Genomic DNA, 13,486 nt, shown 5'->3' on the forward strand with positions numbered 1-13,486 from the left:
TGTATTGGTCATTTGGGTAATATGAGTTCACTGAGATTTTCAAGCCCTTTTAAATATTGACCTATTTCATCTTAAAATAGTAGGATACTCATATTCATTAGTATCACCACTCTTAGGAGAAATCTTTAAGTGTTGGGAAGGTGTCAAGCTTTTGGTGGTAGATATAAGTCTTCCCAAATTCTGATTTCCACTTGGAAGCTTGAATTTTATCATTGGCAATCTCAGCCATTGAAGTAATGGGCTCACTGCTTTCATTTTCAAGAAAATGTCTTCCAGATACCCAACTCTGAATAACTATTGCTTACTAAAACCCTTCATGTGTATTTCCCATTTCATCACACAGAATACTGAAAAGAAATGAGCCTAGGTTTCAAGCCTAATATAATTAATAATTTTTGCAGCTTTTTCATTCTTAAATAAAACTGACACATTTTCCACCAGAATGTGAGTGTATCAGGGAAGACTGCATTGACCACCGGAACAGGTGGTGCCCTGCCTTGCTTTGTCTAGTCCGCACAAATGTTAGCACGGTGAAACAGGCAAATAATGCCTTAGTATTATTATGAAAATTATTTTAAGTTCACAGATTCCTGAAAGAAGCTCAGGGACCACACTCCCAGAACTTCTATTCCAGTTGGTTTCTCAGGAAGGCCTCCTGGGAATAAAAATCATCAACATCATCATCATCATCATCATCATCATCATCATCATCCTTTTCTGCATTCTTATGTGTCCAAAGCAGTTTATCAGTGGTCTTCATACTTGGAAATCCATTCTTCTGGTAATAAAACGCATAGCTCACATTTTCGTGTGTTGACCATCTTAAATTGTCTCTGTCATCTTCTGCCACAAATATTTTGTTGAAAAGTCTGAAAACAGTTTAATTTTCTTTTCCTCATAAGGACTTCCATTATTTGCTTGAATGCCCAAAGGATTTTTTTTCTTTTTTCTTTAGAGTACAGTCATTTTAATAGAGTAGGTCTCAATGTCGTTTGTTTTCAGTTTCCAAAGCACATCGTGGTACACCATTTCAATGTGCAATTTCAAGACTTTTTTTTTTTTTTTTTTTTTTTACTTTCAGAAGAGTTTTCTTGAAGTATAGTTTTTAAGTATTTCTTCATTCCCAATTTCTTTTGCTTTGTTTTTATCTTCTGGGCATTCTATTGTAAGTATGTCAGATCTTCTCTACTTATCTTTTCTATGTCAATTTTGCTTTAATCCTTTTTACCTGTTCCACCAGTTTTTTTGGTTCTCCATTTCTTTCTTTCTTTTAAAAACGACTTTATTTATTTATTTATGAGAGACACACAGAGAGAGGCAGAGACACAGGTAGAGGGAGAAGCAGGTTCCCTTCTGGGAGCCTGATTCAGGACTCAATCCTAGCACCTGAGATCTTGACCTGAGCTGAAGGCAGACGCTCAACTACTGAGTCACCCAGGCGCCCCTGCCCTCCATTTCTTATAAAGCACTGTTTATGTATTCCTTGTTCCTTTGATTTAATCTTCTTTGCTGAAATATTTTCTTTTCCAATTCTTCCTGAGTTCTGTCCCTCCACTTTCTAGTTAGGCTGGGTTTTTTATGTATTCTTAATTTCTTTACTTATTTTCTTACATAACGCTCCTTATTTTGTGGACAAATCTTGCAGTCATTGATTGATGGAGACATGTTGTTCTTCTCCTTACTCTTTTCATTTTTTTTCCCATGTAAGTGTGTGTGGGATTCACTATCATCCTTTTTAATTACTTATTTCTACTTGAAATCTGTATTCCTGAAATTGAGAGGGGCGTGTGGAAGGTTATGGGGGGAGGGGGGTAATTCAGGACATTTTTTGGTGGCTTTTTCTGGTTCTAGAGTTCCTCTTCTGTTGTTTTTGTGAAGTGTTCAAAAACTTGGCCTTAGCCTTACATATATAGATATTTTGGCTTTGTTCCCCTCCTTAACTGTTACTTGGATCTTCTCTTTGCCTCTATTATTCTTAGTAGCTATTGGTGATTTTGAGGTTCTCCTGTTCTGAGGTACAACAGATGCTCAGCGTTTCTCTCTTCCTCCTGATGCCCCGTGGTCTTGTAGCTGTTGGAGGTTTGTCCTGCCCACTTGTGTTTTAGGGCTTGCATATGCCTTGTGAATATATATTTTTTGTAGATGTCTACAGTTGTGCTTTTTTTGCTCTCCTAGTTCTATTTTTATCAGAGGGGGGTTGGATAAGTTAAAAACTATGTGGCCATTACAGAGGTTTCCAATTCTTTCCAGTTTTAAACAATACTTTTTCCCCCTCAAATTACTTGTTTTTTCCCTGCTGAGCAAGGGACCTAACACAGGACTCTACCTCAGGACCCTGGATCATGACCTGAGTTGAAGGCAGATGTTTGACTGAGCCACCCAGGAGCCCAAATCACTTATTTTTTAAGAACAAGTTTTAAAATATTTTGAAACATTATATTTAACTGAAAGTCAAATACTATAATATTTACCATTTTATTTATTATTTTTTTTTAGAGAGAGAGAGAGTGTGCACACACATGCAAGGGGTAGGCAGGGGAGAGAAAGAATCTTAAAAACAGGCTCCATGCCCAGTGCAGAGCCCAACTCGCAGCCTGATCTCACAATCCTGAGATCCTGACCTAAGCCAAAATCAAGAGTCAGATGCTTAACTGACTGAGTCACCTGGGCACCCCTAAAATTAACCGTTTTAAAGTGAGCCATTCAGTGGTTAGTACATTCACAGTGCTGCACATTTGCTTGGCTTCAAGTTCTAACCCTGTGCCCACGGAACCCCTTTGCCCTACACTCTGTCTCTCCCCAGTCCCCCCAAAACCACCAACCTTCCACTTGTCTAGTACTTAGTTTTTATCCTAGTATTTATGTTTTTAAGTTAAATGAAACTTTTATTTTCATATGACTAGCTGTTAACGGTCCCTAAGAAGTCTGAAAGAATTAGGACATGTATGTAAAAGTGCACACTGGTGTAAGCGCTGTCACAGTGGAGCTCTGTGTTCAGTAAAAGCACTTTGTGTTTATAGGGGATGTTTCCCAGACTTTAAAACATGATCGCCTCCTTTTCCATGAGTACATATTTCAGGGTATACAAATGACTTGCTTCTCTTAAGACAACATCACTCTTTGATACTTGGGATATTTTAACTTTGCTCAACCAGAAGAGTTTTCAAACTGTTGGAAATCTGTTAATGGACGACATTTTTTTTCATCCTAAAATCTGTTGAAAAAATATACAGAGATGCCCTACTTCAGGATGTATTGGATTTTTTATGGTGGTAAAATATCTATAACAAAATTTATCGTTTAAAATGTGTAATTTAGTGGCATTAATTACATTTACAATGTTTTCCAACCATGACCATCTACTTCCAAATTTTTATCTCTCCAAATGAAGCTGTACCCATTAGGCAATAACCCCCATCCCCCCTACACACATACTCGTGAAGGCACTGAATATTTTAAATTAAAAAATATATACATTACCAGGGCACCTGGGTGGCTCAGTGGGTTGAGCATCCATCTGACTCTTGATTTCAGCTCAAGTCATGGTCTCAGGGTCCTGGGATTGCCCCCCACCTTGGCCCCATGCTCAGTGGGGAGTATGCTTGGGATTCTTTCCCTCTCCCTCTGCCCTTCCCTCTGTGCTCTCTCTCTCTCTCTCTCAAATAAAAAAGTCTTTGGGACACCTGGGTGCCTCAGCAGTTAAGTGTCTGCCTTTGGCTCAGGGCATCATCCCAGTCCTGGGATCAAGTCCCACATCGGGCTCCCTGCAGAGAGCCTGCTTCTCCCTCTGCCTGTGTCTCTGCCTCTGTGTGTCTCTCATGAATAAATAAATAAATCTTAAAAAAAATAAGTAAAACTTTAAAAAATACATATGTATGTTAGCATTTGATTGAGCTAAAATATTATGGTAAATATAGTATAAGGGATCATAAATTGCAGAAATAGTGATTATGGATAACTAGAAATAATCATAAGATGTTCAGTAGAGGAGATTGTTTTATCTGTGGCAAAATGAAACCCTTAGAAAGTATTTTGCCTGTAAGTGGCAGCACTCAGGCTTCCTTTTCCCTTGTTCTTGATTTCATTGTGGGGGGAAGAATAACAGCCGATATCTAGATTGCAGTTAGAAGAAGTGGAAAGAACTGGACACAGACATATCTCTTCACAGATTTAAAAACTATGAGAAGAAATGCTTTCTTTCACATAATCCTTGGACAAGCTTGAGTTTAAGCCTGGGCCTCACTACCTAGGCCACATGACCTCATACAGGTCACTTCTCCAGGCTTGATTTCCCCATCTGCGAAACAAGGGCAGTGCAATAGTAAAGGCAAAAGAGGAATAGAGGCATAAATGTATCATAAGTGTAATGGAGGGATGGAGACATAAGTAGGAAGTGCTTAGCACTGGTCTGTGTGGAACAATTAGGAGCTTGGTGAATGGGAGCTACTGTTTCCACACTTTGCGTAGTTTTCCTTTGTGAAATAGCCTTCACTTAGTCTGAAACCGCCTACCCTTCCTGGACTAGCCCTGCATGTAGGGGTGTCTGCTTGTCTGGGCTGGCACTCCAGGGATTTTCCTCTCCACTCACCCTACAGCCACCACATCCCTCTGATAAGGACAGATTAGGCTAGGCCTTGGCCTGAACAAGTAGTCACATTTTTTCAATGAGGTATAATTGCCATATAGCATTATGTTTCAGGTGTACAGCATCATGATTCAACATTTGTATATATTGCAAAATGACCACCATAGTAAGTCTAGATAACATCCAAGTAGTCACGTCTTATGAACCTGATTTTTAAAAAAGTAATTGCTTATCTCCCTGTCGAAATTGCTTGGGCTTTCTAGTTCCTGGAGGGAAAATGTCAGTGTCTTCCTTAATATCCTCCCAGGGTGACTGAGATCCTGGGGCCAGGAAATGCTTTGTATGTAGGGATTATTCTCTTGATCTTAGCTCTCTGAGGGAAGCAGTCTTTAAGTATATACCATGGAGTAAGGGATAGTGTTAGGGTCTTGCAAATAGTACAGAATCATACCTTAGTGGGGAGGGGGACCATGGTCCTGCTGATACAGCTTTGGGGGGGGGAATTATTGAAAGCTAAAATACACATCCTCTTCGGTTTAGAAATCCCACTTCTATCAGTCCATCCTGAAAACCACCACTATGGGTGCACAAATCTATAGAGAAAAAGAGATAGCATTGTTTATAACAAGAGGAATTAAGGATGTTTACCTGTGGGGGGGGTTGAAGAACCAGCGGCAGTTCTTCCATCACGTGGAGCAGCATGCAGTCCTCACAAGTACGGAATGGTGAAGAAGGATGTGCTTGATATGTTGTGTTATCAAAAGAGCAAGTAACAGAATGAACTGTTTTTTAAAAATACAGTGTGTGGGTGTAAGGTTCGAGGTTAGCTAAGGAAATCAGAAGCAAGATCAGGCAATGTGCCCTGCCGCTTCACTTCCTTTTTTCTCCTGGGCCTCCCGGAGGGACAGCTCATCCTTTTTTAATTTAACAGTCACTCCCCAAATTTCAGTATGTTATCTTTCAAGGATGTTTTGAACGAAAATATTGATCATTCAGAATTCACCCCCCTCCACGAAAATAGTGTCATCCTTAGTGATTAGATTCTTACACTAGCCATCCAAATTCTACTCGCCTCAAACGTGCCTCTCATACATTTAAAAATATTACTAATTGAAGAAATCAACCCAAACAGGAAGACTCTTAGCAAAGTTTCCTTAGTGCTGGTGTCTGAAGGAAAGTGCTCGTGGCTTTTTCAGTGACTATTTATTGAGCCCTCACCCCCACCCTCCACCCCCAGCCCCCGCTTCTGTTGAGGTCAGTTTCCTCAGGGGCCTTCCTTCCCTCTGCCTCCGCCCCCCTCCCCGGGATAAATACCTTCTGGGTTTTGCAGTCCAGAGAGGGAATTAGGAGAGAGCTGGGGCAGTGACCTGTGCCCTGAGATCTGAGCAGTCGCCCTGCGACCCCTGCTGTAGGCAGAGCCTCTTGCCTGCTCCCTGGACAGGCAGGAGACACGTCGTTAGCTAGGCCATGGTGCTGCTGTGCCAGGCAGGGAGTGGTCCACACCTTGTCTCCTGGGCACAGGACCTATGGTGGGGAGCCAAGCGATTTTCAGAAAGTGGTTTATTATTTTTTTAAATATTTTATTTATTTATTCATGAGGAACACAGAGAAAGAGGAGGCAGAGACACAGGCAGAGGGAGAAGCAGGCTCCATGCGGGGAGCCCGATGTGGGACTTGATCCTGGAACCCCAGAATCACACCCTGAACCGAAGGCAGGCTGATGCTCATGCGCTGAGCCACTCAGGTGTCCCGGTAGTATTTAAAGTAAAAAATGAAAGCCTCTCGCATAAGAAAAGGGGGAATGGATATAGATTCAGTCTGAGAGGAGATGGCCCCCTCATGGTCATCCAGCCCCTCAGGGAAAGACTTTGCAGGGAAAGACTTCGCAGGTGTTGACATAGGAGGGGCCCCTTGAGTGACATAACTTGTGGAGTGTTTCCTCCAGTTCATGGAGGGCCTTCCTTCTGTCATCTGAACACCGTGGTGTGGCTGACTGCTCAACCAGAAGGCCTGACAAGACATGACAGGATAAATGTGGTTGTGTTTGGGCAGGTAGCAAAGACAAACCGCCTGTGAGTCAGGTGCGAGAAGGGAGCTCAGGCATGTCCACTGGCACCCTTGGGCCAGCTCCCTGCTCCTGTCCTGGAACCGAGTGCTTGGCCTGACCTGCCCACCACTCACAGAGGTGGCCACACCGCCATGGTATTGGTGGGGTCACCCCTGACAACTCCCTTTCCAAAGTCTCCTTTAAAAGTTGCTTTCTCAAAAAAAAAAAAAAAAAAAATAATAGCGAAAGGGAATATAAGGGAAGGGAGAAGAAATGTGTGAGAAATATCAGAAAGGGAGACAGAACATAGAGACTCCTAACTCTGGGAAATGAACTGGGGGTGGTGGAGGGGGAGGAGGGTGAGGGGTGGGGGTGAATGGGTGACGGGCACTGAGGGGTACACTTGACGGGATGAGCACTGGGTGTTATTCTGTATGTTGGTAAATTGAACACCAATAAAAATTAATTTATAAAAAAAAAAATAAAAAAATAAAAGTTGCTTTCTCTGCAGGGATATTTCCATCTTCATGATCGTAGCAGTTAGAGAAAGGTTTTTAGGTTTTTTTGTTTTTTAAGATTTATGTATTTGAGAGAGCGAGAAACCCAAGCTGACTCCACACTGAGCAGGGAGCCCAATGTGGGGCTGGATCTCACAACCCTGAGATCAGACCTGAGCTGAAACCAAGAGTCGCACACTTAAGCAACTGTGCCCCCAACAGGCCCCTAGAGAAAGGTTTTTAAAGACAAATTTCTAAGATGAGGCTTTTTTGGTCTTTCACACATGTGGGTGGTCCCAGTTTGGAGTCATTTTGTTTTTATTTATGACTGATGATGATTTTCACTAGCCACCTGACTCTTCCAGGTTCTTCAATGCTAACTATCCCTGAAAAGAAAGTGAACTGAGAATCTGCTCCCTCTGAAATCTGAAACAGAAAGCAGCCTTAAAGGAATGAGGATGGAATAGTCAGGTGCAGGTTTTGTTGACTTCTCTTTACCGTGTTCTTATGTTTCAACACAGCTGTCAGAAGAACTTCCTAACATAAACCTCTCAACAGATGGTGCTCGTTCTGAGTGGATAGGAGAGGCCAATACCTGAGGTTTGCTTCACAGGGTAACCTGACTATTCAGTTAGAACCGAGACTTGATTTTCCTGATCACGGGGTATTCTTTCTACTACAGATATCTCCAAGGCCTTGGTTCTAACGGAAATTGGCCCCAAACGTGACCCAGCCACTCTGAAATTGTTCCTCAGCAACATGGAGAGGTTACTGCATGCCAAAGCTCATGGGTATGACTTCTCAGTTCCTGGGACACCCCGGAGCCAAAAAGGAAAGTGCCAAACACACAGGCTTGCTCTCAGTTCCCCCAAGGAAAGAGGAGAAGATCCCATGGGAGGGGTGATGGCCCACCGGTGCCCCATGTGGAGGCTGGGAGAGCCAAGTGATGTTCATAGGCCGATGTGCTACCTCATGCATCCAGCTGTTAGGAAACAGATGGGGGCTTTTGTTCTTTTCCAAGCAGCGCTTCCAGAATCCAAGTGATGGATCTTCAGGCACCCAACCAGTGAATCCTGTGTGGACTTAGAACCCTTCGTAAATGACATCACTCCAGCAAACATTTAGGAAAAATAAATCCAAGTCCAAGTGGACCTGCCCTCATCTCCCACCCTCCCTAGGTCTATGCTATACTAGCCACATGAGGTGATTTAAATTTACATTAAAGTTTAGTAGATTTAAGACTTGAGTTCTTCAGTTGCAATAGCCACATTCCAAGTGCCCAACAGCAACCAGTGGCTAGTAACTTCCACGGTGCAGAACGTTTCTATCCTCACAGAAAGTTCTCTTGGATGGTGTTGCTCTGCACCCCAGATCTTGAATCTAGAGCTTATTAGAGAAGCCCTGTGGCTCATTTTTAATGACTGGGAATGTCCAGTAGAGGGGTGATGTTGGATGACGTCTGCTATTTAAGAGAAATCTGGCTTGCACACAGTGCCACTCACAGGAATGTTTGTCCTCTTCCCTCTCCTCTAGGGTCCGAGTGATCGGGAGCTCCACCTTGGCGCTCTGCCACCTGGCCTCGGGGGCCGCAGATGCCTATTACCAGTTTGGCCTGCACTGCTGGGACCTGGCTGCTGCCACAGTCATCATTAGAGAAGCAGGCGGCATTGTGATGGATACCTCGGGTGAGCCCCTCTGACCTTCGGTCTGTTGTCCATCCCCAGGGGAATGACAACAGAGACTAGACCCAGTAATGCCACCAGAACCAACATCCCCCAGTCCAGACCCCACAATACCACCAGACCCAACGTCCCCAGTCCAGACCCAGCAATACCACCAGACCCAACATCCCAAGTCCAGACCCCGCAATACCACCAGACCCAACGTCCCCAGTCCAGACCCCGCAATACCACCAGACCCAACGTCCCCCAGTCCAGACCTGGTAATACCACCAGACCCAGCATCTCCCAGTCCAGACCCAGTAATACCACCAGACCCAACATCCCCAGTCCAGACCCCACAATACCACCAGACCCAATGTCCCCAGTCCAGACCCTGCAATACCACCAGACCCAACGTCCCCAGTCCAGACCCAGTAATATCACTAGTTGCAATGTTCCCCAGACTAGATCAAGTAACACCACCAGACTCAATGTCCCCCCTAGTTCCTCAGAGTTTGTTGATGAAAGACCATGTGAGGACATTGGGAAAACAGGGGGCCAGTGCTTTCTCAGCTTTTCTGCCTTCCTATTCTATGCCTCTAGGCTGGAAAATAGACCCCAGGATCAGGATATGGCCAGAGAGTAGCAACACCACCACTGTACACTTGCATAACATTTGACAGACTTCTAGAATACACATTGTGACCACCAAATCCTGTGAGATGAAGGGGAAGATAGCACCCCTCACACCCTGTAGCCCAGCATGGGGTCAGTGTGGTCAGCATGGTGTATAACACAAGCACTCTGTGACCGTTTAAGAGAATGGACCCATAAAGGTGACCTGTTCTTCTACTTCAAAGTCATCATGTCCCAGTGACTGACCCTCCTGGGGGGAGAATCCCGTAGCATATCTGTCCCCCCATAACTCTGCTTAGCTTCAGGCAGACCTCTCATCTAATATTTAGGAACAAGGAGTCTAAGACCAGGTGAATCTTTTTAGATCCCATTGTCTAGCTTTTTAGTCACAACTTGTTAGGCAGCCTACATCAGGTCACTGTTCAGACGGGCCCCACCCAGACCTGCTCAGTTGGGACTTCCATCACATGGGGTCCCCGGTGCCACCCAGGCAGCAGGTGTCTGAGAACTCCTCTCCACTATATCTTGCTCTAACTGATCCTGTGAACCTCAGTCCTGATGGCTAGACCTCAGCCTATATCCCCCCCAGCACAGCCTCGACTGTGCTCTTTTGCTCTTGCAGGAGCAGCAGAGTGGAGGCTGAGAGGCCACGCCCGCACTTCGGCCAGGCTCACACCTAGACCTCACCCTTTGGTCCCACCTCCAGCCTGGCACAGGAGTTTGTTTTCCTTGGAATGTGTGTGTGCCCAGTCCTCATTCAGGACTCTCCAGTAACTCAGGTGCCCTCTGTTCTCTGTCCTCAGGCGGACCTCTCGACCTCATGTCTTGCAGAGTGGTTGCTGCGGGCACCCGAGAAATGGCGACACTCATAGCTCAGGCCTTGCAAACAATTAACTATGGGCGGGATGATGAGAAGTGAAAGGGAGCAAAGGGGCCGGGAACTGCGACCCAAGGCCTGGGCCTTCCTGGGACTGTGGGGGCTGGTGGCAAGCCCCAGGGACGAAGCTGCCTCTAGCAGCCTGCACACGTCATGCGTCTCTGACCACCGCCAGAGGGAGGTGTTATGTTCAAGCATGTGGCTTTCTGGGTAAATCCACGTCTTTCACCGGGACTCGGTGTTTAGCTGGTGTCTCTTCTTGATCTCACATAGCCTTTGTCAGGTTAGTACCAGTTCTTCTGTCAGGGCCAAGACCCAAATCTTGTATGGTGTACGTATCGAAAATTCAGTCTCAACTTTTTTTCCTCCAGAATGCAAATCTCAGGTAATAAGGCTTTAGAACTGCTGATAAAGCGGACTTGTTCTCAGGCCCTCCCCCACGGTACTTCAGAATGCAATAAATCAAAATAATGGCACTCTGCTTATCTGTTTCCCTCCATGAGTGTGTCACCTCTTTCCCCAAATGACCCACAACCCTCCACAGCTGTAGATGCAGGCTCTTGGGGAAAGTTCTCATATAAAGCCCAAAGTTGGCAGTGTTTGCTGTCTGCTGCCTTTGGTAAGCACTGTGAAAACTATTTCAGTAATTATCATGTGTGTGTTAGTAGGTAAAGTATGGCATATGAAAATTTTAGGAATTTATTTGAACATAAATCAACTCAAATCAAGCGGCACCAAAGAGAAGAGGCTGGAAGCACTCTGTCCACGGCAGCAGGGGAAAGCTTTTATAGAGAAAAGGCGAAAGCAAAGTAAGAAAATTATCAGTGGGCTACAGTTTAAAACCTCTTTGCCTGTTTGTGATTGGTTGTCCTTAGATTCACCTTATAACCTTGAGAACTTACCAGCTTAGGTTTTGGTTTGCTTATGTAGGTGCTGTGCTTGTGAGATGCGTTAGGCCTCCTCAGTCTTATGGCCTCATTTTTAATTAATTTAACAGTCCCCCTTTTTGGTCATCCTCTCATACTTGAGAGATTACCCAAAACCTTGGTGTTAGTGTCGCTCTGTCACCATCAGAGTTAAAGTGCTCTTGTGAAACTCCTTGATTATGGTGTCAGATCCATGGAAGAATTGCTTTTGCTATTTTTTCCCATTGTTCAGCTTATTTCTGTTTCTCCAAGCGCAGTGGGACCACCTAATGTGCTGATGGCTACAAGCATGTAAGACCTTTGAGACAACACAGCTCACCAGATTGACTATGATACTGACTATGAGGAAGACAATACCAAGGCACTGAAGTACATACCTAGCCCTGGGCCCCGTGAACCAAACCAGTCAGTTCAAATAAATCAAAGAATGTATCAGATAAGGAAGGTATCAGCCTGTGTAAAAGGAGCTTGTTTGTCCATTTCTTGTATTGGAGTTTCTACAAAACCAGAGATGTTTATCTAGGAACAGCAGGAGGTATTTGCTATGGCACAGACTCCCCCTTGTTCAGCCAACAAGTAATCTAAAGCAATTCCACTGTCTAAAACCACCTCACCAGGAGAGCCTGGGGACTTTTGTTGTGTGGCCATGGCTTTTAGACTCAGCAGTGGTTGCCAGAGTTAAGGGTAAGTGTCTAATCATATGTTCATTTGTAATAGCTCCAAGCCAACGAAGAAGGGACCTGCCAAATGATCTGCATCCAGAGGGGTTAACATCTGCTGGTAAACTTCTTTTTGGTAAATTCAGGGGAATGGAACACTGTTGAGTTTCCAAGGTATTTGAAGGGATAATGGAACAGCAAATACAGTTAGGGCACATTGTTCTTTCATCCTCCAACTGTCAGGACAACAAATTGCCCAAGCATAGAAGCCATTGCCCAAACCTCCACATGTAAAGGTGTAGCAAGGAGGTACACATAGGGCTCACTCAAAGTATTAGCATCCATAGACCCATTGCTGGGGATAGAGGTATTAGTGTCATTCATCCAAGACTCAAATAGTCTGTTATCACATGTTGAAAGACCACCCAGATGTATGGACCTAACAGCAAGCCTACAATTGACCTGATTGACATTGGCTGCTCTGCAGCATCTTTTTTATATGCATTCACTGAATCTTGTTTTCCCATTCTAGGATTGGGTTAAATTGAGGCAAGAAACAAGTCTATGTAGATTTAGTGTGTTAACTTTATAAAATGGACCTACAGAACAATTTAGGCATATAGGGGCCTTCAGGATTTCCTTCAAGTCCTGATTTTGGTTTAGTATGACATCCAGTTAGTATAGTTTCCTACGGTAGCTACTGTTTGTGAGATCCTAATTATAGCATTGTCTTCCCATGCATCAGTAGACAGAAAAGATAGATAGGAATCAAGCAAAAGGGATAAAGGTTTTGTACTAGAGATAAAGATTTGGATCCGTGAATTTGGGAGAGCTGTCCACCTCAAGCTGTCATATACTTCTTGGGAGGAACCTCTGTGGTCAATCTTAGCTTTATATCTCTGTCTGGTGTATAGTTTCGAGAATCTGGAGGATCCCTTTCAACTATGAGTTGTGGCCCGAGGGTTCAAGTTCCTGAAGTTTGGCTGCCATCTCAGTTGTGAGGAGAACCGATATGGTCCTTTCCAATGAGATTCAAGGGCAATCTTTCTTAGGTATCGTTTCCAAAAGACCCACTCTCCAGGTTCTAAGTTGTGGAAAGTTCAACCATGTGCAGGAGGGTCATGAAAAGCTTCCTTTACCTGGTAGAAATACACTGTGGCATAATACATTAAAGCTTTACAATACTGAGTCACTGAGTCAGAATATGTGTACAGGAGACACATGTGGTTCTATCATTAAAAGCGTAGGTCTTCCTATTAATATTTCATGAGATGCTAATTTATGTTTTCCCATAAGTGTTGATTTAATTGCCATCCAAACCAATAGAACTTTTGGCCTGGGCAGTCCAGTCAATGCTATTCATTTAGCTAGCTTTAGTTTTAAGTTACCATGTGTCCACTCAACTTTACCAGATGACTGAAGATGGTAAGGACAGTAGTAATGCCATTGCGTCAGCAGCACCCTCTTTGTTTAGTTATTTGCCCAGTGAAATGAGTTCCCCATCACTGGAGATCTCTCTGGGGATACCCTGTAAAGAAAACTATCTTTTCTAAGAGTTTCTTAGTCATGATTGTGGCATCTGCACTTCTGCAAGGTTT

General features: G+C 44.0%; 1 protein-coding gene across 2 annotated transcripts in view; it reads left to right on the forward strand.

Moving 5' to 3' along the window:
• Positions 1 to 10,784, forward strand: part of IMPA2 (inositol monophosphatase 2) — a 44,731-nt gene extending 33,947 nt beyond the window's left edge. For both annotated transcript variants that reach the window (XM_055323671.1, XM_055323672.1), the window contains exons 6-8: positions 7,812 to 7,920; positions 8,663 to 8,814; positions 10,230 to 10,784. In XM_055323671.1, coding sequence (XP_055179646.1) covers positions 7,812 to 7,920; positions 8,663 to 8,814; positions 10,230 to 10,345 — 377 coding nt within the window. In that variant the 3' untranslated portion in view covers positions 10,346 to 10,784. The remainder of the gene's footprint in view (positions 1 to 7,811; positions 7,921 to 8,662; positions 8,815 to 10,229) is intronic.
• The last annotated feature ends 2,702 nt before the right edge of the window (positions 10,785 to 13,486 follow it).

Source organism: Nyctereutes procyonoides, unplaced genomic scaffold, assembly GCF_905146905.1.
Source record: "Nyctereutes procyonoides isolate TBG_1078 unplaced genomic scaffold, NYPRO_anot_genome, whole genome shotgun sequence".
NCBI lineage: Eukaryota > Metazoa > Chordata > Mammalia > Carnivora > Canidae > Nyctereutes > Nyctereutes procyonoides.